Genomic DNA, 26,612 nt, shown 5'->3' on the forward strand with positions numbered 1-26,612 from the left:
ATCAAGCATAAAAATAGTAATATCCCAGTTATGCAAGACTGCATCCTCCTAGCTTGAACTTGAAATAAAAACGTCTTTAACATTTAATTTCATGAAAAAATCCTGTCTCATGCAGTGCTAACTCACGGCTGCAGAACGTCTGCAGTTATAACGAGACAACATCCTTTTCCTGGATTGAATGGAGGCTAAAAGCTAACAATATTATCTCTATTAAAGCACGAGACAATACCGTCGGCAGCAAATGCCGGGCATAGCTTGTAATACTTGTTCAGCTCGGTCCCAGACCGCGTGGAATCCAGGGCTCACAGCTCACATCCGCACGACACAACTGAATGCAGCTCGCGATATGACTTAACTTTGTTATTGATGTGGCTTACTAATAGCATTTTCAGCGTTAAATACTTCTCGAGAAGACAAATTAATTCTCAACAAATTTCTACACGATAATTTTACTACCATGATTCCATTAATATATCCAAAACTACATTTCTGTCGGCACATGAACAAGAGCGCGACAGATAAATAAATGGACGAAAATTTGAACCATTTTTACACGTATTTAGCAGAGATAAAATGATCGTTCCTGAACATCCGAAAAAATTGCCGCCTCCTTTGTTCAAAATCCTGTTTCCGTACGCTGAGGCATCGTTTACGAGCTGAAAAGACTCAAATTAGTGCACGTCTTTTTTGCATGACGCAAATGAAGGAGTTCGTCGAAGATTTAACTGCATCATTTGTTCAAATAAACGTCAAGATCAGGACTTTCTAGGGGCGTTAAGCCTTTATGTTTCCTTTGAAGCAGGATCAGGCTTGGGTTCATCAACATTTCGAGCTTTCGGACACCCGATAAAAAATATCAATCGGGCTGACAGAGGTTAGCATTCAAGAATTTAGGGGTCAATGGATTTAAAATTTAAGTTTTCAATTTTTAAACTCAGTTAATGTTGTGAATAATTTTGGTCAATTTTAAATAGGTACGAAACTTATTAGTGTAGAAGAGTCGAAAAACTTGTAATCGAATAACAATTTATAAACGGAATGCAATTTATAATTGACATATTGTTAGCTATTTAAACCGAGAGGAATTGCATTTGGCGATGAGTGCTAACAAATGGAGAAAGGTTCACGCTTCACGATGCCTGCAACTTAGTTCGAGTCTAGTTCGATGTCAAAGTTTCGAAATTAATTTAGAACAGCAAAAATTCTCAGTTTTGGAGACAGATATTTAAAATCTGAATTTTCTTGTATTATTTGAATTTCTTTTGCGCAACAAAGACTTCTTCACAGTCGCAAGTCAGTTAATTTTTTTTAATCTAACAAGATTACAGATTCAGAATATCAACGAAAATTGCCAATATGAATGAAAGTTCACGACACGAAAAAAAACACCTACATCAGGACAGCTGCTCTAGTGACCAGAATTAACTTGTGTCATTAAGGTATGCTGATTACCTACTAATTGCCACATATTGCAATCAAAAAAGGTGACACACACTAAAAATTACGCCAATAGTCCATGGAATGTTTCATCAGACCACAAAATAAGAACTCAATTTCAAGTCTTCACCATGTCTTTCGGTAAATATTTTGCACATTTCACGTGTTCAGATTCTTTGTTTAAATTGAGCCGGCCCGCTCACGCGCGCCACACCACACACCTCCACCTACACCAGGCAACTGCACAGTGAGGCTCCTGCACGTCACCTAGCCTGAGCCCGGCTGCAGCTACACCGGGTAGTCGCTGCCAGGCACACGTGCGTCAACTGATTATAATTTTATGAGTGGAAGAAGCGCTAGAATTCTCATTGCTTCCTTTGAAGGAGATAAAGGTATGCTTATTATGTGAGAATTATAGTTTTGGCTAGAAAATTACTATTAATTTTGACGTTGATAACATAACTTCTTAAAATTGAAAACTGAACGTTAATATTCCACTGTACCCGGGAGACGTGACACGACACAAACGTGAATTAGAACGAAATTTAGATCAAAATTTTCGAAGTGAAACACGGTGGAATAACGGGAGCCACAAGCTCTCAGGCACAACGGTCAACCTGCTGACAGACTTGTGACGTCCACACAGTGTGGACACCCACAAAGAAAAAGATATGTTATGGCAGGGTAATACTGTAAGCAGTCTCGACGTTTCACTAAGAATAAGGGTAAAAATCCCATTGGTTACTGTCGTATCTACGCAAGCTTGTTCATCAGGAAGTTTTCAGCACAAATAATAGGAAACACAACTCGACCAAACTCTAGACGGATTGAACACAGTAGAAATAAGATTACTTCTTGTCCTCAGCAATCGATGCAAAAACTGCAATTTTGTGAACTGCTAGTTTCATATATTTAGAATAGATTCTACGGTTTTAAAAGTGTTATTTTCAGAGTTGCCTGTCTATATGATGCAGAGATACTCTTCCTTGACTGTCCAGACTCGGTGAACAAAAAGTTGTGGACAATTAGTTTCACAGAAAAGGTGCTAATTAAGAAATGTTATGCTACAGTATCATAACGGCTTATAAAGATTTGATTGTTTCCGGCGGTTTTTTATGCGACTTAATTAAGTGTTAAAAGAAAGTAGAAACACGGTTTCACGGACGTTTTCTGGTATTTTATTATGGCTATCCCTTGGCCAGCAAGAAGATGGCCAATGATATGACCCTTGACTTGCTAATCAAGAGGGGCCACGTCTGTCAATCATTGTGAATTAATTTTATTTGCAACATTCGTCAATGTTTTCTGATAAAACCCGAATAAATTGTAATAAGAGTATTATAAATGTTGGATTGACAAGAATCCCTCTTTTTCGCCTATTTATTTAAGGAAGATTGCTTACTACTTTGTAGGTCTGCAATTTGGGATTCAAGCCCTCGATTGTTAATTTACAGAGCAACATTTTCAGTTCAAATTCACGCAAAAACTGAAGCTCGTGGACGACGGAACATTCCCTACACGCCCCCACTGCAGCGTTAAAGTTGCTGTCGAGTACACGCAACCCTACGCTCCTTCCTTCCCCTGTAGTAAATAATTTGTATTTTATCAAAGAAAAACCACTCATAAATCATCTCCTTCACGTTATTTTAAAAATGGTGGAGGCAAAAAAGTTGAAATGCCGGACGTAAACACATTGAAGTGCTGGGGATAATCGGGAATAAGTTCCGTTTAGATACTTTCCTGATGACCTGCGCTTCACCTATTCCTTCCCACATGCATACTCGTATGACAAAACTTGTATTATAAATATAAATGGAGGAGCCGATCATTCCATCACTTTCCTAACTATTAGATAAAATATAATAGCAATAAAAACGAGATAAATAAAATTAATGAACTGGAGTCCAACAGAAACATACATCAGCAATGCACGAACTTGTATGATTTTACCTCAATAGAAAGACTTTATACTTCAGCCGTGTCAATTTGAATTTTCTAGTCGACCTCGAAATTAATATCAAAATCGTGATAAGTGTGAAAAGGTACGATTTTGAAATATTTTTCGTTTAGCTTAGTGAAATTACCGTCCAAAGCCGCGCCAAGCTCTCATGTAACGATGAAAACTCAGTTGTAGACCGAAGGGTAAAGATAGAAGTTCTTCATAAAAGACTTTTGTTTACAACTGATAACAAGCATACACTGGACCGTGATCATGAGCCCCACTCTCGCTTAAGGTGGGGACAATAAATATAAAAACAATAATATTTACAGAGGTTCATCACAACGCCTCACACAAGCGTTAATTCTTCCTTTAAAAATAGTCCAGTCCAGTGCACAGCGGCGCATCTCAATCATCTTTGTTTCTGTACAGCAAATGTACACAAGCTAAAAGTTAGGGAGAAACGCAGCGTGTGTAACCAAAGTTGGCGGCCAGTTAGGAGCGAATTAAAGCACCTTGGTTAGAATTAATACATATAATCATTAGGATAATAATAATAATCTTAGAACGGTTAATCCTTAATTACGAAGACGACGAATAATGTTTGAGGTCACGTCAATTAATGAAGACCTGCACGAGTCAAAAATTCGGCCATGGCGTCAAATTCCTCGTCATTATTCGTCGTTCTCTACTCATCGTCGGAGCGAGCGTGAGTAGCATATCTGAGCGGTAGTTGTTCAACATAGTGCATCGTATATGAAGCGAAATTATCGGTCAACTCTTAACGAATAGAAGGCGCTAGGGAATTAATGAAGATGACGATAGAATCGCTGGTCACAAAGTTAGGTTGGCACGTCATCGTTACTTATGGTCAAACTTTGATCTGAATGAGTGAGTTAGTGCAACATAATTAATGTCAATACAGACACTAATAGGAATGTGAACCATAACTAGAAATTTTATGAGAGGAAGTTAATTTTTCTTGAGCACAGTAAAAGACAAACAAAAAACAGTCGGGGCTAATTTGAAAACATTTGCATTCCTATTTGAAAGATATGGAAATCCGTTGAATTACATCGTCAAAAAACATACAAAACACCTGAATTCTAGAGCACTTGACATTTCATACGAACCTCGAACCTTTCCAATTGTGAAGAGGCAACCTATGAATGAATCGATTGAGTAGAGAAAGCGAAAAATAATTCGCATGCTTGGCTTCAAATAAACAATAAGAATTAAGAAATTCGAAGAAAATTCACGAGGATTCATTCAGTTGTCAAATCTTGTTATTGCCGGAGAACGGCTACGAAGATGGAGTTATCCAAAGCCAAATTCGCTGAATGTGAACAGAGAAATTGTACGGATGCAGACGGAATTGAACATAAACTGGTTTAGCATCCGTGAAAGGCGTAGAAAATATCAGAAAAATTAAAGTAATTCATCTAAGGAAATTATTTCAGAACTTGAACAGGGGTACCGTTTGATAATTGGGGGTTAAAAGATCTGCCATTCAAATCAGAGTAATCATGAGATAGACTAACTTATAAGCGGTAGATAATAAACATCAAACGCTTTTGCAATGTGTCTTGCTCAACAAAAACCGTGGTGTTCGATTCCCGATATCAACTGAAGGCTTCAAGCAGTAGGATACAAAAAAATGTGCATGAGCATGACAAATACTAGCGCTATAATGAGATTCTGTTAACTCCGTGTCATGAATGAGAATAAAACGAATAATTGTGGATGTCACAGCAAGACCATGTGAAGGAATATGTTTCAAGTTAAATGGAACTCATGAACTTCATTTCATAAATACAGGAGCAGTAAATACAAACGCTCACTATCACTGAACGAGACGCGCAGGAAGCAGGCAACACTCATAATGAATGGGTGAATGGAAAAGATTGCTTGAAGAAATTTTATACACCGAGAATGGAATGAAACTGACTCAATTGGCGGAGAGACTACGAGAGCCAGTTTAAAATTTTAAGGAAAGGAAATGCACAGATTGTGCGTCTGCAAAAAATGACTCTCGAGTGTGATCGAAAAAAAAATAATCTCATAGACTTGATAGAATGTTTTCCACTGGAATGGCAATAAAAAGTCATCACAAATAAAATATACACATACAATGCAAAACCTACAACGAACAGGATAGAATTATTCGAACTAAATACCCAGCAACACCAATTAGTGTTTCACATCATTCAACTCGAAATGCGATCGAACATGAATACAAAAATTAATCAAAAATTGACAGCGCAGGGAATTGACTTTTGTCGAAATTGGTCAGCGACGATTCACATGCCGACGTCACATCCAGCATAATCAATCAGAGCACATAGGCATTTTACCTTAAGTTACTTATCACATGTAATGTTCATCTTGATCACAAGTATTATAATAAGTGAAGTTAAAAGCAGCAGAACGCGGCACCCAATTCTAATTAGTACTGTGACAGCGACTGTCGGAGTCCGTGCCACAACCAACCTTCTCTTATCAGGTCCAGCTAGACGCTCAGAGCGTCGTGTTAGTTCAGTACATATCATGAAATACTCGACGATAGCTTAAAAATACCTTAATAGTAATCATTTAATCTTTGATGAAATTGATGAAAACCCAAAACGTTGGACGACGAAATTTTTTGTGAAAAACAGGCTGAGGCGCGTGAAAAATTAATGTTCCATTTCTTCTTTTTGATCTGGATTTCATCGATAACGAAATATAAGGCTAAGCAATTAATGATCTTTCCTACTCAACGACATCATTGTTGATGTTGCTGTGGAGGCACCCTGGAATTATAGACCATCCCTGGAACGTGAAAGTAGTTTGATAAAACTTCTCTAAAGTCCTTAAATAGACCACGATCTAGGTGAGGCCTCTTACTAAGACATTCACTCCGGCACTATTATCCTACAACCGAGAGCTGGGTATTATTATATGACCAGAGCGTAGTCTTTCTTGGCAACGACACTGACGCGCTTGCCCTGCCATAAGGAGTTCTGGATGGTGAAGGCATCGATGGTGGCCGTCAAATGCTTCGTGTGCACAGGAGAGAAGTTCTTAGCGCCCGAATTATACCTGCGAACAAATAAATTAACTTTAGCGTATTTACGACCCGAGAAAGGCGTGATATGCCTTCTGAATTAAGCTGATAATATAAAACATCAAAGGAGATCACTAACTTTCCGAAGGTAGGGACAAATCTGCGGAAAAGTGGTCAACGATTACATCATGAAAAAAATACAAGAGACTAACATCAATAGTTTTCAATCTTTGAGAAGCTACTTGCAGAAACATTAATGTTTCCACATGATGAGTTACACAGTATTCATATCTATTTTGTAATAAATAAATGAAATGTTTATTTGAGAAAAAATATACGTAAAAGCAATAGTAGTCATCGCGAGCCAAAACTTGACGAGATGCCTAACTCACTTGAAAAATTTGTCGAACATGTTGTCAGTCACTCTCTTGGGGCCGGTGCCATGGAGTTTGTCGACCTCTTCCGTCTCAGGATTATAGGAGTAAAGTCCTCTAAACTGGCAGCCAGCATCACGGAACAGAAAGAGGAAATGCTTGGCTTCCGAGCGCGCGATTTCCTCCAAGACGCGATGCTTGCTGTTCTGGTTGACCGCGCCAGGGAACACGCAGAACTCGACAGCGTTTAGCACGATGCTTCTGTTGCTCTTCGACGTCGGCTGCTTGAATAACCTTGGGCCTAAATGAAGAGAATTAACTCATGTTATTCACCTTAGAGGAGGTTCTAGTAAATTGAATGACCATGCCTATATGCCTATAGTAAATACGCACACCACACAGCTAGAAATAACGTGAAAATAAGGCATATAATCGATGGGATCAAAGAATATCTGTCAGTTTTAATACAGACGAAACGAATGTCATTGTTATCAGCTCATTGATTGTAGGATAAACTAAGATAATTTTGCAATGAACAAAAATATTAATCTTGATATATGATATATCTCTAGAAATTTATACTGATCATTACCCGATGATAGATTATTCTTGAATGAAAATCAATTTTCAGTTTACGAATGCAACTAAGAACACATCAGACAACATCATATTTGCAGTCATAAGACAACGCTGCAGTACTCGTACCGGTGAAGTCCATGGTGGAGCTGGTGGTAGATATATCACTGGCAGCGTCATCAAAGCCACCACCCAGAGTTGGTCTCCTACGCGTGATGAGGCCGGGGGGCAGGGAGCCTGGTTGTGAGGGGGACGGCAAGTGGCGGGTAGATCCTCCCCCAGCCCCCACTCCCATGCCAGGGGACGCGGCGCGGCGAGGCGGCGTAGCGCGACCCAGGCCGCTGTCTTCACTCATGCCGTACACGAGGCTGTCGTGCTCGCTGGCGCCTGGTTCACCACAAACCATTAAGTCATGAGAATGGTACACAAAAATGCCACGTCGCTGAAATTCACGGCGACCAACACGGATAATCTTACTGGAGTTTGTTATTTGAGCGGACTATGGCTGGTAACCTGACAGAATTTATGACCTCTATTCTATACTACGCTGGCGTCTTGCTGCATACCGACGAAGTGAGGCTAGGGACAGAAATTCGTCAAATAGAATGCCAGGATACAGACGGGTAAGTGTGGCTTGAGGAAGGCACTTCGATGGTAATGGGCTTAGTTAAGCCTGACTATCTACACCTACAAATATAATGTGGATAGCGGACGCAAAAAGAGAATTGGAACATCTAACGAATTGTGAGTTTATAAATAAGCGAATAGATGGATAATACAAGAACTATGAGTAGATAGTGGGATGACGAGAAAAAAATATTGTGTTACTGATTGAATTAGAAAAATCACTGGAATTAATTTTTGGAACTCTGAGTAAATAAGGTAACGATTGATTATCCATAACCTAATTCATCATCATCATCCTACAGACCAAATAAATTCAGTGTGCATCACCTTGAAAAAGTGTATCACCTTATAACGATGCACTCTTGACTTGAGTGTGCATCACGTTATAACGTCCTTTAAAAATTCTGGTGTTTATTCAACACAACATTGAGGTCATTTTATTACCTGCATGTTTGCAATAAGAATAAAAAAGTTTGATGCTCAAGCATGAGATGAACGGGTCGATGAAGTCATGAACTCAAAACGTAAAGAATGGTGTGAACTAACAATCAAATAAATTAAGTATAAACATAAATTAAAAGCAGCTTATAAGGCTGTGAAAACAGGGGGTAAACTTTAGAGAGGTACGACGCTCAGAGAGTGATATCAAGTCAAAGCAAAAACTAATGTTCAACCGCCTAGTGATTGAGGACTTGGTGAAAAAGCAACTAATTCCGTACACGGATTACGTATTTTTAAAACTACTAATATCGTAGAAATCTATAAAAACTTTGTAGTTATAGTTAGGGTCGACAGCAACTGGCTATGGGACAATAATGATATCAAATACATAACATAATATACGATTGTGTTTTAAGGGGAGCACTAATATTTATGTGTAGTAATGTTAATGCTATTATGTAAGTAGACTGTGCTTCGAAAGAGAAGCGTCAACTCGATCCCTTGGGTTAGTAGTTAGCTCAGCACATTTTAATTGTACAACCATAGAAAGAAAAAAGAAAATGACTAGTAACTTTGTAAGACCAAGCAACGACTGCCGTGAGAATTGCTATACCGCATGCTACGCTTCATCACAAGCAGAATTCACGCCCCAGTCACATCCCGAGGCTGGCGCGGAAATTGATAACTAATGGTAGTATTATTGTTGTTACACGAGGCTCGCTGTCATGTGGAGCACAGCTACAGGCATCCAACTCGAACATTGGCCATTAATGTTATTACGATATTGTTAATTTAATTATTTCGTAAATATTTTGAGGTACAAAATTGTAATCGTGTTATTTGTTATTACACAGTTGGATGCCTTAGAGGATGGGAACAACGTAGAGCTCCAGTGAACGAAAGATGAATAAAGTCTACTATGAAAGATTATTGAAAACAAAATAAATGATAACATACTTCTTTGGCGCAGGCCACCTGAAAGGAAACACGAAAAACGATAATGAGTGAACAAAAACCTTTTCAGACAGCAAACTGACACAAATTGTAATGTAAATAAGAAAGTAACAAAATTTTTTCAGTAAAAATGTATAATAGAACAGAACAATTAAGTAGTACCACTCAAAATAATGAAAAGAAGGAGTCCATTATTCTTCATAAGAATCGTAGACATGCGAACTGGCAACATTTTATGAAGGAACTTGCCACCAAAATATTGCCATAGAACGGGACATAATAATCCCAATTCAACACACACAAATACTGTAGTATACTGAAAAAAATGTAAACGGAAAAGCACCAGTCATCAATCAAAGTAAGGAAACCCTTATAGTTACACCATGACCAACTGAAGCGTTTACTCAACAGCCGAGTAGCGTAAAGGGTAATGCGCACCGAACACATAAAAAAAAAGCTTCACTGTTCTATTTAAATGCGTTGCTTCAGTAGCCGGAAATATAATAGGTTCCGACAGACGATAACACCGACGACACAATTAAGAAAAAGCACCAGCATAAATGCAAGCTCAACACTACAGTAGTTGAAATTATTCAAGCGTCCTGTACAAGAAACTTATGTAAACTAATTAAGGAAGTAAACAAAATATTTCACCCGAAGAACCAGCAAGCTGCGTTGGTTTCGTCGTGTACATCAATGCAATATCATACCTGTCTTACATAACGTTTAAAAAGTGTTCACCTTAAAATAATTAAACCATAGGCACCAAATTATAAAATAAATCGTATAACCATACCGTATTAAAACACGTATTCCATAACACGAAAAAGAGAATCACGGAAACGATGAAATGTTGCAGTTCGTTATTACAGCAAGCGAGATTATTTCTAGGCAAGCACGTAAAGAATCTTAAATTTTAACATTTTGCTTAAATAATTCTGAATCATTTTAAGCAGACCCAGATTATGAGCATTTTTAACAGGAAAAAATATACACAAAACCTCCACGAAGCGGGACATCATTCATGAGGGTAAGACATGCGTGCGGAGAACCAAATCAGCATAAAGATTTACTAGCAGAAGAACACCGGATCGAGTTCCCAAAAACATTCAACCAAACAAAGCAACCTGTCACCAGGACAAACCGCATATATAGTTAAACCATAAAACAAGCACGAACCGAAACGCTATGAAACCCCGAAGAAAACCGACCATACGCTCCTAAGCAAAGGAAAGAACCGAACCATAAATAAGGATCCCAACAAACATGAACGTCACAGAAGATGGACAGTGAACACGTCTCACCACTGAGGTTGCCGGTAGAGCGATACCTCCTGGACCCACCACCCGCACCCCTGTAAGACGGACCGGACGGCCGACGCAGATTTGAACCACCACCTTCGGTGTTCATACCCGGACGGCGGGCGGCGGAATGCACTCGGTATTGGGATGACTCCTCGTCAGTGTTGCGAGGCAGGTTGCTACGTGACCCGTATACTGTGCAGTGTAGGATAATGAAGCAAGAGTGCTATGCAAGGACGACTCTTACCACTGACGTAAGAGGTACGTTCATTAATATCAAGTAACACGACGAATCTTTGATGTAATGATCGGGTTTTCCTTTTACTGCCTGTTCATTCATTCCAAGTCAAATATGGACTAACGATGTCCGATTTCTAGTTTGTTATCTTAGTGATTTAACATAGCTATCGATGATGGCGTGTGAACACGTACAGAGAATAATTTGACAACGTCAACAGAGCCTCGTATGGATTTTCCAAACCATAGCCGACAGGAACAGTAGTCAAAAGAAGCGATCCACCCAAGACATTTTTTTTAAAGATTGGTTGTTCCTCTCCACACAGGCCTACAGCATTATTGGGCAATGTGTGTCGTATTTTGATAAATGAGGAAGCAGACGATGAAAACAATTACGACAGATGAGCGGGGCAACGAGACCGAAAAGAAAGGTAGGGCGAGTTTATGAAATTAAGTCAAAAGTACAACTACTCCGGAGGGAAGGGATGCGTCGACGAACATCAAGGCGACCCAATACAACCTCGGCCGAAAATGGACAACCCAAACGAGCTAAAATATAACCAGGATAGGTCGCACCTTTGTGTACACTTTGATGCGAAATATTACGCAAATTCTGTAAGATCGATGATACATCTGCACAACATCCAAGTTTACACGCATCCAAATATGGAACGAATTAAATGAAATTAAGAGCTATTTAGTAAGAACACAAAAAATTAGGCATCAAGCAAATTGATGTATTAACTGCGTACGGCTCTGAAAAACAAATGCAGCGCTACTGTTAGAATAATGAAAATTAATATAATGACTTTTCCTTTACTTTAAATGTAAATAAAAACTTTGATCGTGAATTTCATCAATTCAAGAACAAAATCACATTTCCATGTTGAGAAGGAAAATTCATAAAAATAAATTTATAGTACTAATCAATCTAAAACAAAATATCATGTTCTACTATTAAATATATGAAATAAATAAACACGAGTTGCAGATGATATTTTATAGCACAAAATATGAAGCCATAACAAAATAGCAACTCTCATGAAGCGCAGCACTTTACCTGCTAGTTAAGATGGAGACTGCGTGGCTATGTTAAACCCTCGACTAAAGTTAAGAGAAGCTCAAGGAGGAGAGAGAGAGAGATAATAACTACGTACGAGACTTGGCAGACTGGTGACGTTGAAGGGAATTATTTATAAAGTTAANTCCCACGACACTGGTAGGTCGGCGAGCTCCACCACGGCGCTCTAGCGTGCGGCTGCTGCTGCTGCTTCCGTAATCTAAAGGGAGTTACGGCGCCACATTCAGGGACCAGCAAGCGTGTTACGCGCCATCAGCTCTCGTGATCAATTTAGCTTGAGGCTCATACTTTTTGTCAGGGTTGGCGTCAAGGCCTACAGATGATTTCAATGACAATCTAGGTGGGCTCACAAAATAGCTCAATATCTGAGAAAACACATAAATAAAGAATTCATGTGCTTAACAGCAGAAAGTATTTCTTCAACAATTGACTTTTGATTGTTATTCCCGATATCATCGAAATTACAAGGATGGGGTTTGTGAAACAATGAATATGTGTAACAATGGGATCTCCGGGACCCAAGTTTTTTCCTAGTGTTATTATATTAAGTGGTTAACGGGAAAGAAACTTTTTCTGGACTCAGCTGCCTAGCATCACGAGAGCGACAGGCATTAGATTTCCAAGTGCACATCAGAGGAGCTAAAGTGAAATTGCATTCGTGGGCAACAATGACAACAAAAAAAAAATAAAAATATAAATAATGAAACAATCCGTGCTGTAAAATTTTAGCAGCAACGGGCTTATGGATTCAATAAAGGTAAAACTGACAAAACCAAGTGAACAATAACTACAGAAAACAACTAAGTGACCTACAACAGCCAATTACTTTTACTTCTGATGGAGAAACAAAAAAAAACAATATTTTACCGTGAGAGGGCATCAGGGTAAGTTTTATAAGCGTGCCTGCAGGAGTGCATGGTGGTCATTATGAGGGACTAACACACTTGGATGATAAACGAACTTGAAGCTTTATCTGACATTACCTTACAAAGAAGCCAAGGGTGGGGAAAGGGACGGAGTTCAATTAATATGCTAACAGTCACAACTCGGGCCATGAGATGAACCAGCGACCCTCGAAGTAACCTCATCAGCAACCTTCATCTTAACATCCCCATAGCATCTCATCCCCAACTCACATTTAATTAGGCATATTTATGGACGTGATCAGCAATACTTGAGCACCCCTTGAATGTCATTAATTCCATGTTAGAGACTCAGATAGTCTACTCCGTTACCTGCTACGCATTAGACTTCAAAATTGCACTTTAAATTGAGGTCTGAGGTCAAGTGGTTTGATTTCACGGGAAGTAAATTCATCGGGGGATTCAAAGCTTGGAAAGCTTCATGTGCCGCAAGTGCACTTTGTTCCCTATTGGTTGGAAAAATTTGAATACTCCTACGCTAGCGATTAACTTAATGTAAAACCGTATAATAACTACAAAATGGAAAGAAGAAAGCACTAACAGCCAAATTCAATTTAAGGTCCATTAGATAGGGGATGCCAATCACATAATAAAATTTGAAAAAACACATGACGCTATGAGCGCGTCAAAATTATAATAAAATTGTCGAATGGCGTCTTTCTCTACACGACGCATGCAAAAACAAAGAAACACTAGCACCAACATACAAACAGTTCATCAGAACAGTGCTGGCTTATGCCAGCCCCGCCTGGGCGCCCGCACTATCCAACACAAACATACAGAAACTCCAAACACTACAAAACAAAGCACTCAGGATAGTCACAGGCTGCACACAAAGCACCCCCATAGAACACCTTCATGCAGAAACAAAAATACTTCCCATAAAAGCACACCTCGACATGAGAGGAACACAATTCATAGCCGCAGCCATAAACAACACACAACACCCGTGCCACTACCTACGCAACCACCCACCTACACACAGACAAATAGTGCAAATCCCACACAGATATTACACCAACATACTAAACACAGTACCCCCCCCCCAGGGCAACACCAGCACAAACAAAAAAACATTTACACACAATTATGACACTTAGAACGCTGGAGCTGGCCGGCAACAACAAAGTCCTTGGACACCCACCACCTGACATAAGCAGCACAGAAACACAGCTCCTAGACTGGAGAGAGTACACCTAGCCAGGCTTCGCTGCGGCCACCAGCCCTCACTACAAACATACGCAAACAGAATAGGCCAAGCAGACACAGACACCTGCCCATCCTGCCAGAGAGCTCCCCACACAATCACTCACATTCTCCTGGAATGTCCGCTCTGGCAGGACCTCAGACAACACCACCACATAACCTCGACCCTACAGCTCTGGAGCGACCCCCTGTCGGTGGTGTCGTACTTGTGCGAGGGGGATCTCCTGTAAAATTGAGACCGGGGAACCACAACAACAATAACAACAACACGACGCATAACCAATATCGAACTCCAGCGTGAACATTAGTCACAACAAATTTTCCAATAAGACTCAGAGACCAATGGACTCTTACCATTCTCTTACTGAATCATACGATACACAAAACGATCTTGGATCAACTACTACGTCAGATTAAAATTCTATTCTCGGCTGCCCCCGCTGGTTCTTATAACACACGATACGTGCCTCCGCTGATGACAAAGACTACGTCATTCAGACCCTAGCTAGTCAAGACTGCAGCGTGTAACCAAGGACACGTACCTCCGCTGATGACAAAGACCACATAATTCAGACCCTAGCAAGACAAGGGTGCAGCAGGTAACCCATAACACGTACCTCCGCTGATGTCAAAGACTACATCATTCAGACCCTCGCAAGACAAGACTGCAGCAGGTAACCCATAACACGTACCTCCGCTGAGGCTGTTTGTAGATCCGCGAGGTCCAGCAGCGCGGGACAGCGAGTGAGATGAACCCCATCGTCCGCTACTCTTATGAATACCGCCAGACTCTGTGTGCACCAGGCCCGCGTTAACGCCCTAATTATCAACTCAGTTTTCGTCTTTGGTTCTTAGCTCTGTTATTTTCCGAGTGAGGAATCACGAACGATAGTTTATAAAGCAAAAAAGTGCGTGAATCTGAGTGTTGCGAAAACAAGTGAAAACATATGACAGGAAGTGAGTTAAACTATGGAAAAACTAACGATAACGTTGGTGAGGCATACTAAAAAATACAAGATGATCGATACTCTATGTGATGGATGACATATGACGCAAGCTCTTTCACAGAAACATTAGACAGGATGGTTTAACGAGGAAGTTCTTACACAATGGAGCAAACGTGAATCCTGAACTGTACAGAGTGGAGCATCGCAAAGTACACGAAAAAAACTCGACGACATGCAAAGGTTTCTTGTGACACACTCCTGGACTTTTTGCTCAACGATTGAGACCAGGTGCGGAAATAAGCACAAAAAATTAACTTTAACACGACTTGCACGGACTGCGACGGTTTAATATGCGTGCAGTAATGACACTGAGACCACACGAGTCCAAACAAACGCACAAAGAGGACTTACTGCGTCAGTCAAGAAGCTCGCATTACCAACGTTGATCTCGGTGAGTTACCATTTACTTGAACGCAATAATTACTAGGCTATAAGGTGTCTATCGATAGACCAAACCGCCCCACAAATTTTCATCCATTTCGTATGCTGAACCCATTTTATCGTAGTTAACGTTGATAAAGAGCGGTAATAAATAGCAGGTCCTCACAACAAATCAATCAAAAATAAATTAATCTTAGAGGTCTACCGGGGAACCAAAACTCGACACGTTCTAGCTCATCAACTGTACTATAAGAAAGCTGAATATGCTCCTAGAAGTCTGACCTAACATAAGTCAGCGGTTCAGGAACATGTGTAAGGAAACTTGCTAGCACCCGATGACCTGAGAGAGGACAACTCACCGGCAGGTGCGGCGGCCACGTTCTGAGTGCTGCCCCTAGTTCTCTTAGCAGCACCCAGTGCTCCCTTCTCTCCGTCAGCGACGTCGCCCTCATACATGGTCTTGGGCCGCGGGCGCCCTCCACCGCCAGGTTTGCTGCGCATTCTGACGGTCGCAGCTCGAGATGGTTGGCTGTTGGCTTGCTCCATGACGTACCATGCAGGGGGCTGGTAGTATGTGCCCTGTTGTAGGGAATACCAGCCATGATGACTACAGCATAGTGGTACAACAACTATGGAATTAGGTAGAGAAGAAGCAACGTATCTTTACGGGGAATGAGAAGTTGATAAGCATCTAGCAAAATGAACATGATCAACTTCACTTGCGATCAAGGAACTGAGTAACAATTGAGAAGTAGCAAAGAAAAAATAAATTTTAAGTTTATTGAAAACAAGTAAGCTTAGTTGCAGGGGATTAAAATCAAAGGTAAGAAAATGTACTATCTTGAAGTCATACCTCTTTCTCCGCTTCTTCGATGGCTTTCTTGATTCTGTGTCTTTCTAATATCATTTCGCGACGCTGCTTTTCCTCTTCTTTCTTCCTCATCTTCATTTCCTCGACGGTCTTCTCGTGCTCCCGCCGCTGCTCGGCCTCCAGCTCCTTGGCTCGCTTGATCTCCTCCTGCTGCTGCTTGCGCTGCATCGACATGATCATCAGACGCTGCTTCTTGCGCTCCATGTCAGAGAACGTAGACTGCAAATACATGGATCAATTGCACTCAATTATCGAACGTAGACTGCAAATACAGGTATAAATTTCACTCAATTATCGAACGTAGATTGCAAATACAAACAGAAATTTCAATCAATCAACTATCGGTGTCACGAAGAATGAATTTCTCGGAACTTAGAACTTTATAAGCTTTCAACGAAAGGTCTTCCATTACAAACAGTAACTAGGAATCAATGTTGAAATCCTCAGAACTCGTTCAATGTTTGATGACTATTCAAGGCACGCTTGTTGAGTGAATTCCGAGCGTTGAACAAAACTTGAACTCGGCACACAAATATTTTCAGATAACGAGACTTACACTGATCCTTCGGAGCTTGCAGGAAAAATTATAATGCACAGTTACAAGGGACAACTGCACGTTATACCTGCAGCAAAAATGCTGGGAAAGTTCAGCACACAGCAACACTACATTTGCCACGAAAGTCAAAAGTGAGAAAAAATTGCAAAACGTGCTAAATAACTAAACACAAATTAAAAAAAGGCAGGATTTAAATAAATTTCGAATAGATCGTGCAAAATCACTAAAACCAATTGAAACTATAGTAAAAAAAAGTGTGACTACTTTTCTAATTAATAAACCATACGTGATAAGCAAGGCAATAGATTGATGCGGAAGCATCAGGCTTCAGTTACTACTTGCTACCTTACACATACGTCTCAAGTTGTAGACCGAGGGCTGGAGAGGTGTATGTCACAAGGCAACTTAACCTGAATATCGAGAACGGCGCGATAAGACTCGCCAGCCCGATTCGTCAATTAAGTCAATTGTCTGCTAAATCAACTGTTACAAGTTCGTTCAAACTTTTTGCGGATGCGTCACTAATAGACTTTTTTCCATATCATTGCAGCCATGGTAACATTTACGATAATTGACGCCCAACAGGAAGGCTATAATTCAGCAATTTACAAATCAAACTAAAATCTCGAATCGTTGACTCCTGAGCCGCAAAGAATGGCATCGCTCACGCCCCTTGAGAAATTTGTTGATACCGCAGATCCAGGTAAGTACTTCCAGTTGTCCAGCAAGTAGACTGAAGTTACGGAAGTAATTCCTGCCCCTCACCTCCTCATTAATGGCTTCATCGCCGATCACTAGCGCTGTGGAGGAGCCCTTGAAGACTTGAGTTACAGGGAGATCTTCGCCGCAGCTTTCCCCTGTGCTGTCAGCACTCACCTCCTCCCCACCACTCCCCTTACTAAAAGGGAACCCATTCGCCCGTGGGGAAGCGCTACTGTTCAGCGAGCGGAGGGAGGGGGAGAAGGGTGAGCGGGTGAGGCTGGAGGAATAGGGCCCTGAAGGCGAGGTAGGAGAGGTGGGAGAAAAGGTCGAGGAGGGGCGGCGGTAAGAGCTGGGGGTGAGGAGGTCCAGGGAGGCGTTGGAGCGCGAGTTGCGCAGAGGAGCGTTATCCTGGACAGACGTTAGGTTCATTACTTACGAGACAACGTCGCACGTTGTGTCTAGCCGCTGATAACACTAACGCCTCCAGCGAACGAAGTGCAAATACAAGTGCTTGTCTCGTAGTCTGCTACGTCACCTCAGCGTAAAATTTTTGTTCAAATTCACTTCAATTTCAAAAATTGCTATGATTGTTAAATGCCACAAACGTTAATTACCATTATATATAGTTACTTTTAATCCTGTTTGGTTTTCAAGATTCTCATTTGAAGTTAGGCCAAAGAACGTGTATGTAATAAGACGTGTCGGAGCAGACTGCCGAGTCTTATCAAACCAACTAATTACAGTGATGCAACAGGACGAGGGGAGTGCAGTACAATACAGAAATAGTACAATACAGTACAATACAGAACATTGCACGAAATACAGTTAAAAAATTCAGATTAGGAAAAAATTGGTAAAATGGGACGATATCACAAGTAAATTGATAAGAGGATGGAAACGAGTTTGCCAGTAGAGGAAGAAATGAGTAGAGTACAAATAACTGAATGAGGAAAAAATTCTTGAGCTTTTCCGCCTAAAGTTTTAACTACGGCTCTAGCTAATCCAACGTAAAAGAACTTTGAAGCACGACACAAAATAAAATAAAACGGATGTTTAAAAGGAAAATGTTACGTGAAGTACACACACACTAAATATGTTCCAAAAAACTGAACTTGATCTGCGAGTGCATAGCAACATGCAACTAACTACAAGCAACCACACGCAAGGAGGAACTCCAAAAGTAAAGCATTTCAAATAATTGGAGAACGTAAGATTAAAAATATTGTTCCAAACAAACGTGAAAAATTTTCAGTGCTACGAAAAGAAGCTATAAGCTTGAAAGATGGTAATAAAGTCGATTAATGACTTTTAAAAATAGAAATAACGGGTTCATTGTAGTAAAAAAGACAGCCGCAAGACGTACCGTCATGACTGTAAAGTCCTCGTTGCAGGGCGTGGGCGCCGGGGTGGCAGGAGTGGAAGACTTTCTCGTGAATTTCTTGGGTCTAAGCAAAGGTTTGCGTTTCGTAGGTCCGTCGCCGTCAAACGAAATGTAGAATCCTTTTTCGGGTGTGACGTTGTCGTTTAGCGGTTCCGATTTGATGTCCGCCATGAGTTCGTCATTACTTGTTCCGGCATCATCTTTCTCGGGCTGATACGGCGGCGACAGCGAGCGTTGGTGTGCGTTGGGTTGCGGTATTTCCGAGTCATCGTAGACGGGCGTGCCGCGCTTGGTCGGCACGCGGAAGGTCTTCGTGCCGACGGCGGGGCGTGTGGGGGATGACCCATCACCCAGGATGCGGTAGGTGCGGCTACCGGAGCCGATAGATAAGCGCTTCAGTCGCTCCGTCGTGGGGCTTTCATCGTCATCTTCAGGGCGTCCCGCGCGACTTCTGTTGTTGCTATGGGATGGACGCTGGTTCTGGGGCAGGCTTGATGGTCTCTCGCGATCCTGGCTCGCACTCTCGCGATCTTGGCTCGTTCTTTCGCTGGCATTGCCGCTCTGCGAGGTGTCGATAAACGAAACGTTCTGGGGCTCCATGTCGTCAGGAGGGGGCGCCGCCACAGGGGCATGCAACACAGAATTCATATCAGGCTTGACACTGCGGCCTGGACTAACTGACTGGCGGTTTTGCTGGGGTTGATGGCTGTTGGTATAAGCATATGGCGACTGAGATTGATTATACTGAGGACTGTATGGACCGCCATGGTTAGGGTAGGACTGCTGAGGGTAGTTGTAGTTGAGGTGCTGCCCAGGCTGACGGCTGGGCGAGTTCTGGGCACTGGAGCGCAGGCTGGCGGGGCCGCGGGAGCTGCCGTCGTCAGGAGCGTCGCTGTGCAGGCGGAATGGCGCCGGTCCACTCGGGGCTCGTCCATCTGAACGAATGTCATTCAGTAATTATTCTATGATATGAAGTTCGAGTAGAGTTGCAGTGTAGATCAGGTAATCCCTGAAGGAATACAAATAGCAAAATGAAAATTATTGAAATTAAGAAATTCCTTAATAAATGAAGAAGTCACTCATTAAAAAAAGAAATGAAAGCAAAAGAGCATTAGACTCTAGTTGTCTCCCATTATAAATTCTCCCAGCGATGAGGATATTTCCCTTCTGCTCCTCATTTCTGCATTTATTTCTCTATAGTTTCTCGGTGGTGATAATAAAATACATGCAATAATACAGGTATTATCTGTATATGAAATAAATACAAGTAGAAAGTTCTCCACATGAAATAATTTACAAGTAGTAGAGCATAGAAAAGCTTCATTTTAGTTCGCATGCGGCCCAGGTACTTCATATCGTTATTGTTCACTGCAATATTCTATCATACGCAGCGTACAATTACAACGCTAAGTTACCTATAAAGGAGGCTAAATAAATGATGTTTAACAAATGAATGCAGAGCCGCACCTTGTTGTGGAGGGTACTGGTGAGGAGGATATCCTCCCCTGTACTGAGGATCATGAGGCCCCATGGGGGACCCGTAGTAGGGCTGCTGCTGCTGCCCGTTCTGCTGAGGATACATGGGGTGAGGTGCCCCCTGCTGTGGAGGCAGTGAGTGGTGGAGCACGTAGCCCCCTTGTTGGGGATGTAGGGAGGGCAGAGGCTGGTAGCCGCCAGGAGGGCCGTAGTATCCAGGATGTTGGTAGTAATCATGAGGCGGCCTGTGGGAACAAACACATAGGCATTTTTGGGACACAGGCACAGACACATAGGTTTCCCGTGGAGACAGACACATGGGCAAATAAGCTACGCATTTTTTCTCGGTACCAACACCTGCTCAGGAATAGCGCACAAAACAAGCTGTAAGGAAGGACCGATAGGATGCAATTGTGAATAGGAAAGTTCGATGAGGAAGGATAACTTCAAGATTATGCCTTAAGTGCAGCCAAAGAAATAGTTCTACATGAAAGCAAACTAAAATATAATATTAAGATAACACGAATATGCAACCTTGAGTGAAACTGCAATAAGAACTCGAGACAATTGAAGCTACACCAAATCGCTGGAAATTAACGCTGGAAGGATAATATTGAAGCGTCCAGTTAACTAGTGGCAGCTAGTGCCGGGGAGCGCTGTGGTGAAGACTGAGCATAGCATTCGAATGAGACGAATATTCCAATTCCAGAATATAATATGTTTCAATTGCAGCAGAAATAAATGAGTCGCTTGAAGCTTTCCATGTAAATAAATGCTTCTAGATAAATATCGCACACCATATGAGTTCCTGACTCATGCTCTTGAGATGAAATCGTTCGTTTTTAATAAAGCTTGTACAAGAGGACAGATGTGGCGGCCAATATAACTTTTATGTACTAACTGCGGCTAGCTGTCGTGCTAGTGTTAGGCGTAATGTTATACTGGATACAAATGACACGGGAAGTAGTAGCGTTAGCGTTATTATGTCTACTGGTCTTGATACTATCTTCGTGTACAAGCTCATACATGTCATTTGCCGGATAGTCGCGGCTACAAATCTTCTGTTGCGTGCAGAACCAAAAGAAACACGAAGAGAGAACCGATACATGTAGGTTCAATGTAAATAAAAACCAATTAGCGAAAACACGCGCGAGAAACTAAACTGTTACTCCTGCGTGGTCGACCCAAGGCTGTCACACCGAGAAGATAAAATCAAAGAGAACAAATACAGCCAAGTTTCAAATAAAAAAAAAAATCAGTGCTCAGTTAACACGTATATGTTAAGCAATAATGTGAAACAACTTTCTGACGACTAATTGATTCAGCGATGGAAGAACCAACAAATTACTGGTAAAAATTCAGTAATGCATTTCAAACACGAAACGAAAAGCAAAAGGACCACCCGAATAAAAATACCTAGAGCCCAACACAAATTGAAACTAGAGTAAAACCCAATAAAAATGTAAAGCCCCGATGACCTCCCAATATGACCACGCATTGTAGACCATCATACCAATAATCACGACGTTTATACCAATAACAGTAAGCAAATTTATGATGAAGATAAAATTGGTGGCGCAACAACAAAAATTTAATTAAAACTACGTAAATAAAAGGAAAACACCAGCGTAACCCGACAGTTTAGGCTGTCAGCTATACATAGGCACAGAGCGTTGAAACACTCTGAAATAAGAGAAGAAATATAAATATACAATAAGAGAAATTATATAATACGAGAAGAAATATAAACCCATAGAAAATAAATTCAGTAAAGAACGTGACCGAAACCTGATACCAAATGGACGAGCAGCTCGCCGTACTGTGTCATTTATGAATGCGCTTTTTACGCGTGCTGATGCAGTGACCAGGCAAGGCTCAGTAAAAACACCGGTCAAGTACTTGGTAAGTACAAGTAATACTCCAAATATTATAGTATTTTAAACGGAGTCACGAAGAACGTACCTGAGTTCGATATACTGGCGTAAGTCAATGGAGTCACAGTCAACGGCAATAAAAACTCCAGGTCTTGAGTCTTTTATTGGTTAAGCATTTTTCAGACTGTACAAATAGACATTTGCTATACGTAGAATTAAACGCGGCCATAAAATATTTGTTAGCAATATGAATGATCTTCGACAATAACTAAAACTCCGAGTTAAACAGTTGAGTAATTAAAAAACTACTCCTGATAACAGAGCAAGGATGATTTTAAATATATACTCATTAAACATGGAACTTCAGACAGAAAATGGACTTGACCTTATGAGTATAGTTTCGGTTTTTGGACGAGCGCTATATAGCAAAGGTAACTCGCTACTGAAAATTAATGATCCCACAAATATCTTAGAGCGCATACAATCTAGAAACAAAAGCAATATGCATGGAGGAAGGCGGAATCAAACTAATGCAGAAGGAGAAATGTTTAATGCTATGTTTAAGAAGAGAATAGATGGTATTACTCTATGATTCCCGTATTTGGAAGCTTATGTTTGTAACTATTCAAACTAATATTGTAATGATTTAAACAGAGGTCCTTGCGCTTTTCATCAGTCAGTGATTGAATAAAAGTCAAAGTCAAAAATTGACATTACGAAATATTCGAACCAAATAAAACCGTAAATGTCACTGTGATCTGGTGATGTCAGTTCTTCGTTTTTTTTTTGCGATAACAAGAAAGTATCGTCGCTTTAGCGCTCTCGGGAAGAACACAGAACAACATGAATAGACAGGAGCGACAACTGTTCTAAGACTAGACTACAGAACAACTCGAAAATGTCGTATTTATTTCTTCCGACTTGGCCTCACGAAGCCAGTAATTTGTTTGAAGAATCCTATCTGAGGTTGCTTGGAGCTATCTTTCCTTTTATCAACCCTAGTTTCTAACTCAACAGCCCCAGTTGAAGTCGAAGAAGTTTTCTTGCGTCGGGATTTAGAGACACTAACGTCCTCTTCCCGTCTCTTGGATCTGTCCTCTGTATGCTTCTGGCTACGGGGCTTACGTGTTCCAGACGTCTCCCTCTTACGGTCAGAGCTCTGTACTACTACTCGCTGTCGTCGACGCTGTCTGTCCAGAATAAACTGCTGGCGCTCCATATCGTCCCGTTTTAATTTCTTAGTTTGCAGCTTGTTTCTAGCTCCATTAACCGTGTCTTTAGCCACTGAAGCTGACTCGCTTGACTTGTTTCTCTTTTGCATATTTTTGATGGGTTTTTGTCGGGTATAACACGTGCATGAGTCAGGCAGCGCACAACAGCAGTCACGATGCTTCTCAGCACTACGAGAGTCATAAGAAGATTTAGCGTCAGGTTTAAGGTTGCCGTGTTTCTTCAAGTCACAGTGATGAACGTCACGCTTTTGGTCACATCGAAGTCTGTCACGTCCCTTGGTCTCGTCGTCAAGCGCTCGACAGCAAGAGCTGCAAGGCATCAAATAAACTCCTTATTTCCTCGGCATATACATATGGTATTCAAAGATAATTGAAGGTCGACAAGTCCAAACATTATAACGTTTCTTACTTACAAATTTGTGGTTATTTTTCTAAGGAGAAGCTGCATCGTACGAGGATAGGAAGAGAGTAAAAAGAAAGGAATTTTTAGAGAGTTAGGCAACTAAACGAAAGCATTGTATCTATAATTTCAGAAGGCTAACATCTGACAATAGTGAAAACTGTTCAATTTTATGAATATTTACAACCTTGATGACGTGAAGGAGCACAAGCCATGCTAATCATCAAGTAAGTGGGGACAAAACTGCACAACAAAGTGCAGTACATCACAGAACTAGAGCAGGACTGAATACTTTGAAAGTAGTATAACTGAAGGGGCGATATTGGACCGCAGACACAGGGCAGCACTATAGGCGCGTGCCATGACAAGCCTGCTACACAATATACCCATCAGTCCTATACTTCATAGGCCCACAAGCAGAGATAACTGACGTTTATAAAATCGGAGGGAGTTGCGGCAGAAGCTTGAAAATGCAAAAAAAAATCTAGGAAATTATGAAAATAATCAAAAGCTGAAGCGGTTTTTGTACACCAATAGAATGAGTAAAGTTTTTAGTGTGAAAGCAATTACAATGAAAAAAATTTTGAGAGATGAGAAAATAATGAGAGTAGATATTAGATTAAGGCATCAAACTACATAGACAAATATAATTAAAACCGCGTGCCTGCTTGTTCAAAAAAGCATATTTTAAATAACTTTTCTAGCACAAATTTGAATATCAGGAAGAGGGACTCGGAATTTCCACCCTGAACATGATGCTCAATTAATATCAAATCATTATAGCTGTACCGAAATTTAGGCATCCATATTATAGTAATCATGTATTAGGTGTTCATGGAAAATTATAGGGACCATTAATCGGGTACTCGTGTAAAAGAAGGAAAGACGTACAAGCTATTAGAAATAAATTACGGATTAAAACTGCTAGTGTCTGAAGAGTATGCCTGCTTGTGGATGCCTTCATGGTCATCCATGAAAAATTTGTCGATTGTGTATATAAACCAATTGTTTTGCAGCAATTTGCCAGCCTTCACTTCCGAAAGCATCGTGGTCTAGCCACATTTCCTAAGAGATACCCGACCAAGACTCGCTTGACGCAGATTGGCGAAGGAATAAACAACGTATTTTACAGATATAAAAAATTGAATGCAGTACACGAGTGTTACAACCCTCACCTGACAGGGCCCCACTGAGCTCGTCGTGATGAAGGTGAGTTGTAGGGGTCACCGCCCCCCATACCGGGGCCAGCGTCACCCCACATCCGTCGTCCGCTCCCGCTGGGCGACTGAACAACACATTCACCGTTAATACACTTGAATATTTTCATGATTTCGTTTTCAGGAATTTTAACAGTTAGATTTTCCAAGCTTCAACATGACAATGTCCATGATTAAAGCTTGATCTATACAGATCATTAGGAGAATAATAGTTGCACAGACAACGCAATAAATAAAAGTGCCTATATATTATATCAATATCGAACGTACCAACGAATAACTGATTCTTATTTTAACAAAATATCACGAATTAGAAAATAGCTATACAAAAAAGTTCAGTTTCATCCATAGATTTAGTACATCGAAGATGTTATCATTCTTACGTGTATCATGGAAGGAACATCACAGGACGTTATCATCATTCTTACGAGTTTTAATTTATGTACATCAAAACATCAATTAATTACTGGACGGAACGAAGTGAAGCAGTGATCGTTCACCTGGTCATGAAGGTAGAACTGCTGATTCTGTCCATTCCTGATGAGCCCCTGGATTTGCTGCTGCTGGGAGGACAGTCTCTGGATGTCGCCTTGTATCTCACTCAGGGAATCGCTCATCCTGTCGTGGTAGTGAGCAGGCGCTACATCAGAGGAGCTCGAGTGAGGGAGCTGCGACCTAATGGGAGGAAAACGTCGGTACTGGGGGGACATATAAGCGCCGCCGTACGAGGACAACCGCGAACAAGAGTAAGGGGGAACAGCAGTAGGTGTGGAAGAAGCCGAAGAAGGATGGGTAGGAGTAGCAGGAAAATTGGCATGCGTAGGAGGAAGGTAGAGGCTGAAGCGCCTGGGGTCGACTTCTCTCATTGACGGGCGGGAGAGGAAGGGAGCTCCTGCGAGGTCCAGACCGATGCTCTCACGGCGACGAAGCGTCACGAGAGTTTTATCGTCGGCGTCCCTGCAGGGCACATGCGAGACGAGGCATAGAGGAGTGAGGTACAGCGAGATACGCATCAATAGAACACTACCGTACAATATCAAATGCGCTCAGCGCTGCTAGTTATACCGACGACCGTCAATACAGCGCACAGAGGTAACTCTACAGGATATTTCAGAAGACGTTCCACCAATCATATTCCACGCAGTACATGGGTGGAATATGATTGGTGGTCGGAGATTTTATTAGTATGTTGTGAGTACCGAGTACCGAGAACGCTGTATCGATGTAGACAGTACACCAGAAAGAATATCTACTACCACAAAACCTGAGACTCATGGAATTCAGGTCCTCATCATGACGAGTGGTAATCTCAGGAGCAATGCCTCAATATTATTGATCAAGAATGAAATTGTTCCAAAGGCATCAAGTTCAAT

General features: G+C 41.2%; 1 protein-coding gene across 2 annotated transcripts in view; it reads right to left on the minus strand.

The window, feature by feature from the left end:
- Positions 1-3,592: 3,592 nt before the first annotated feature.
- LOC108666961 overlaps positions 3,593-26,612 on the minus strand; it is a 48,966-nt gene continuing 25,946 nt past the window's right edge. For both annotated transcript variants that reach the window (XM_047885468.1, XM_047885469.1), the window contains 13 exons: positions 25,740-26,196; positions 25,198-25,307; positions 20,508-20,761; positions 19,023-19,975; positions 17,723-18,067; positions 16,384-16,620; positions 15,890-16,109; positions 14,835-14,933; positions 12,090-12,212; positions 10,699-10,890; positions 7,502-7,759; positions 6,815-7,097; positions 3,593-6,457 (listed from right to left, as the gene is read on the minus strand). In XM_047885468.1, coding sequence (XP_047741424.1) covers positions 6,313-6,457; positions 6,815-7,097; positions 7,502-7,759; positions 10,699-10,890; positions 12,090-12,212; positions 14,835-14,933; positions 15,890-16,109; positions 16,384-16,620; positions 17,723-18,067; positions 19,023-19,975; positions 20,508-20,761; positions 25,198-25,307; positions 25,740-26,196 — 3,676 coding nt within the window. In that variant the 3' untranslated portion in view covers positions 3,593-6,312. The remainder of the gene's footprint in view (positions 6,458-6,814; positions 7,098-7,501; positions 7,760-10,698; positions 10,891-12,089; positions 12,213-14,834; positions 14,934-15,889; positions 16,110-16,383; positions 16,621-17,722; positions 18,068-19,022; positions 19,976-20,507; positions 20,762-25,197; positions 25,308-25,739; positions 26,197-26,612) is intronic.

Source organism: Hyalella azteca, unplaced genomic scaffold (assembly GCF_000764305.2).
Source record: "Hyalella azteca isolate HAZT.00-mixed unplaced genomic scaffold, Hazt_2.0.2 contig17983, whole genome shotgun sequence".
Lineage (NCBI taxonomy): Eukaryota > Metazoa > Arthropoda > Malacostraca > Amphipoda > Hyalellidae > Hyalella > Hyalella azteca.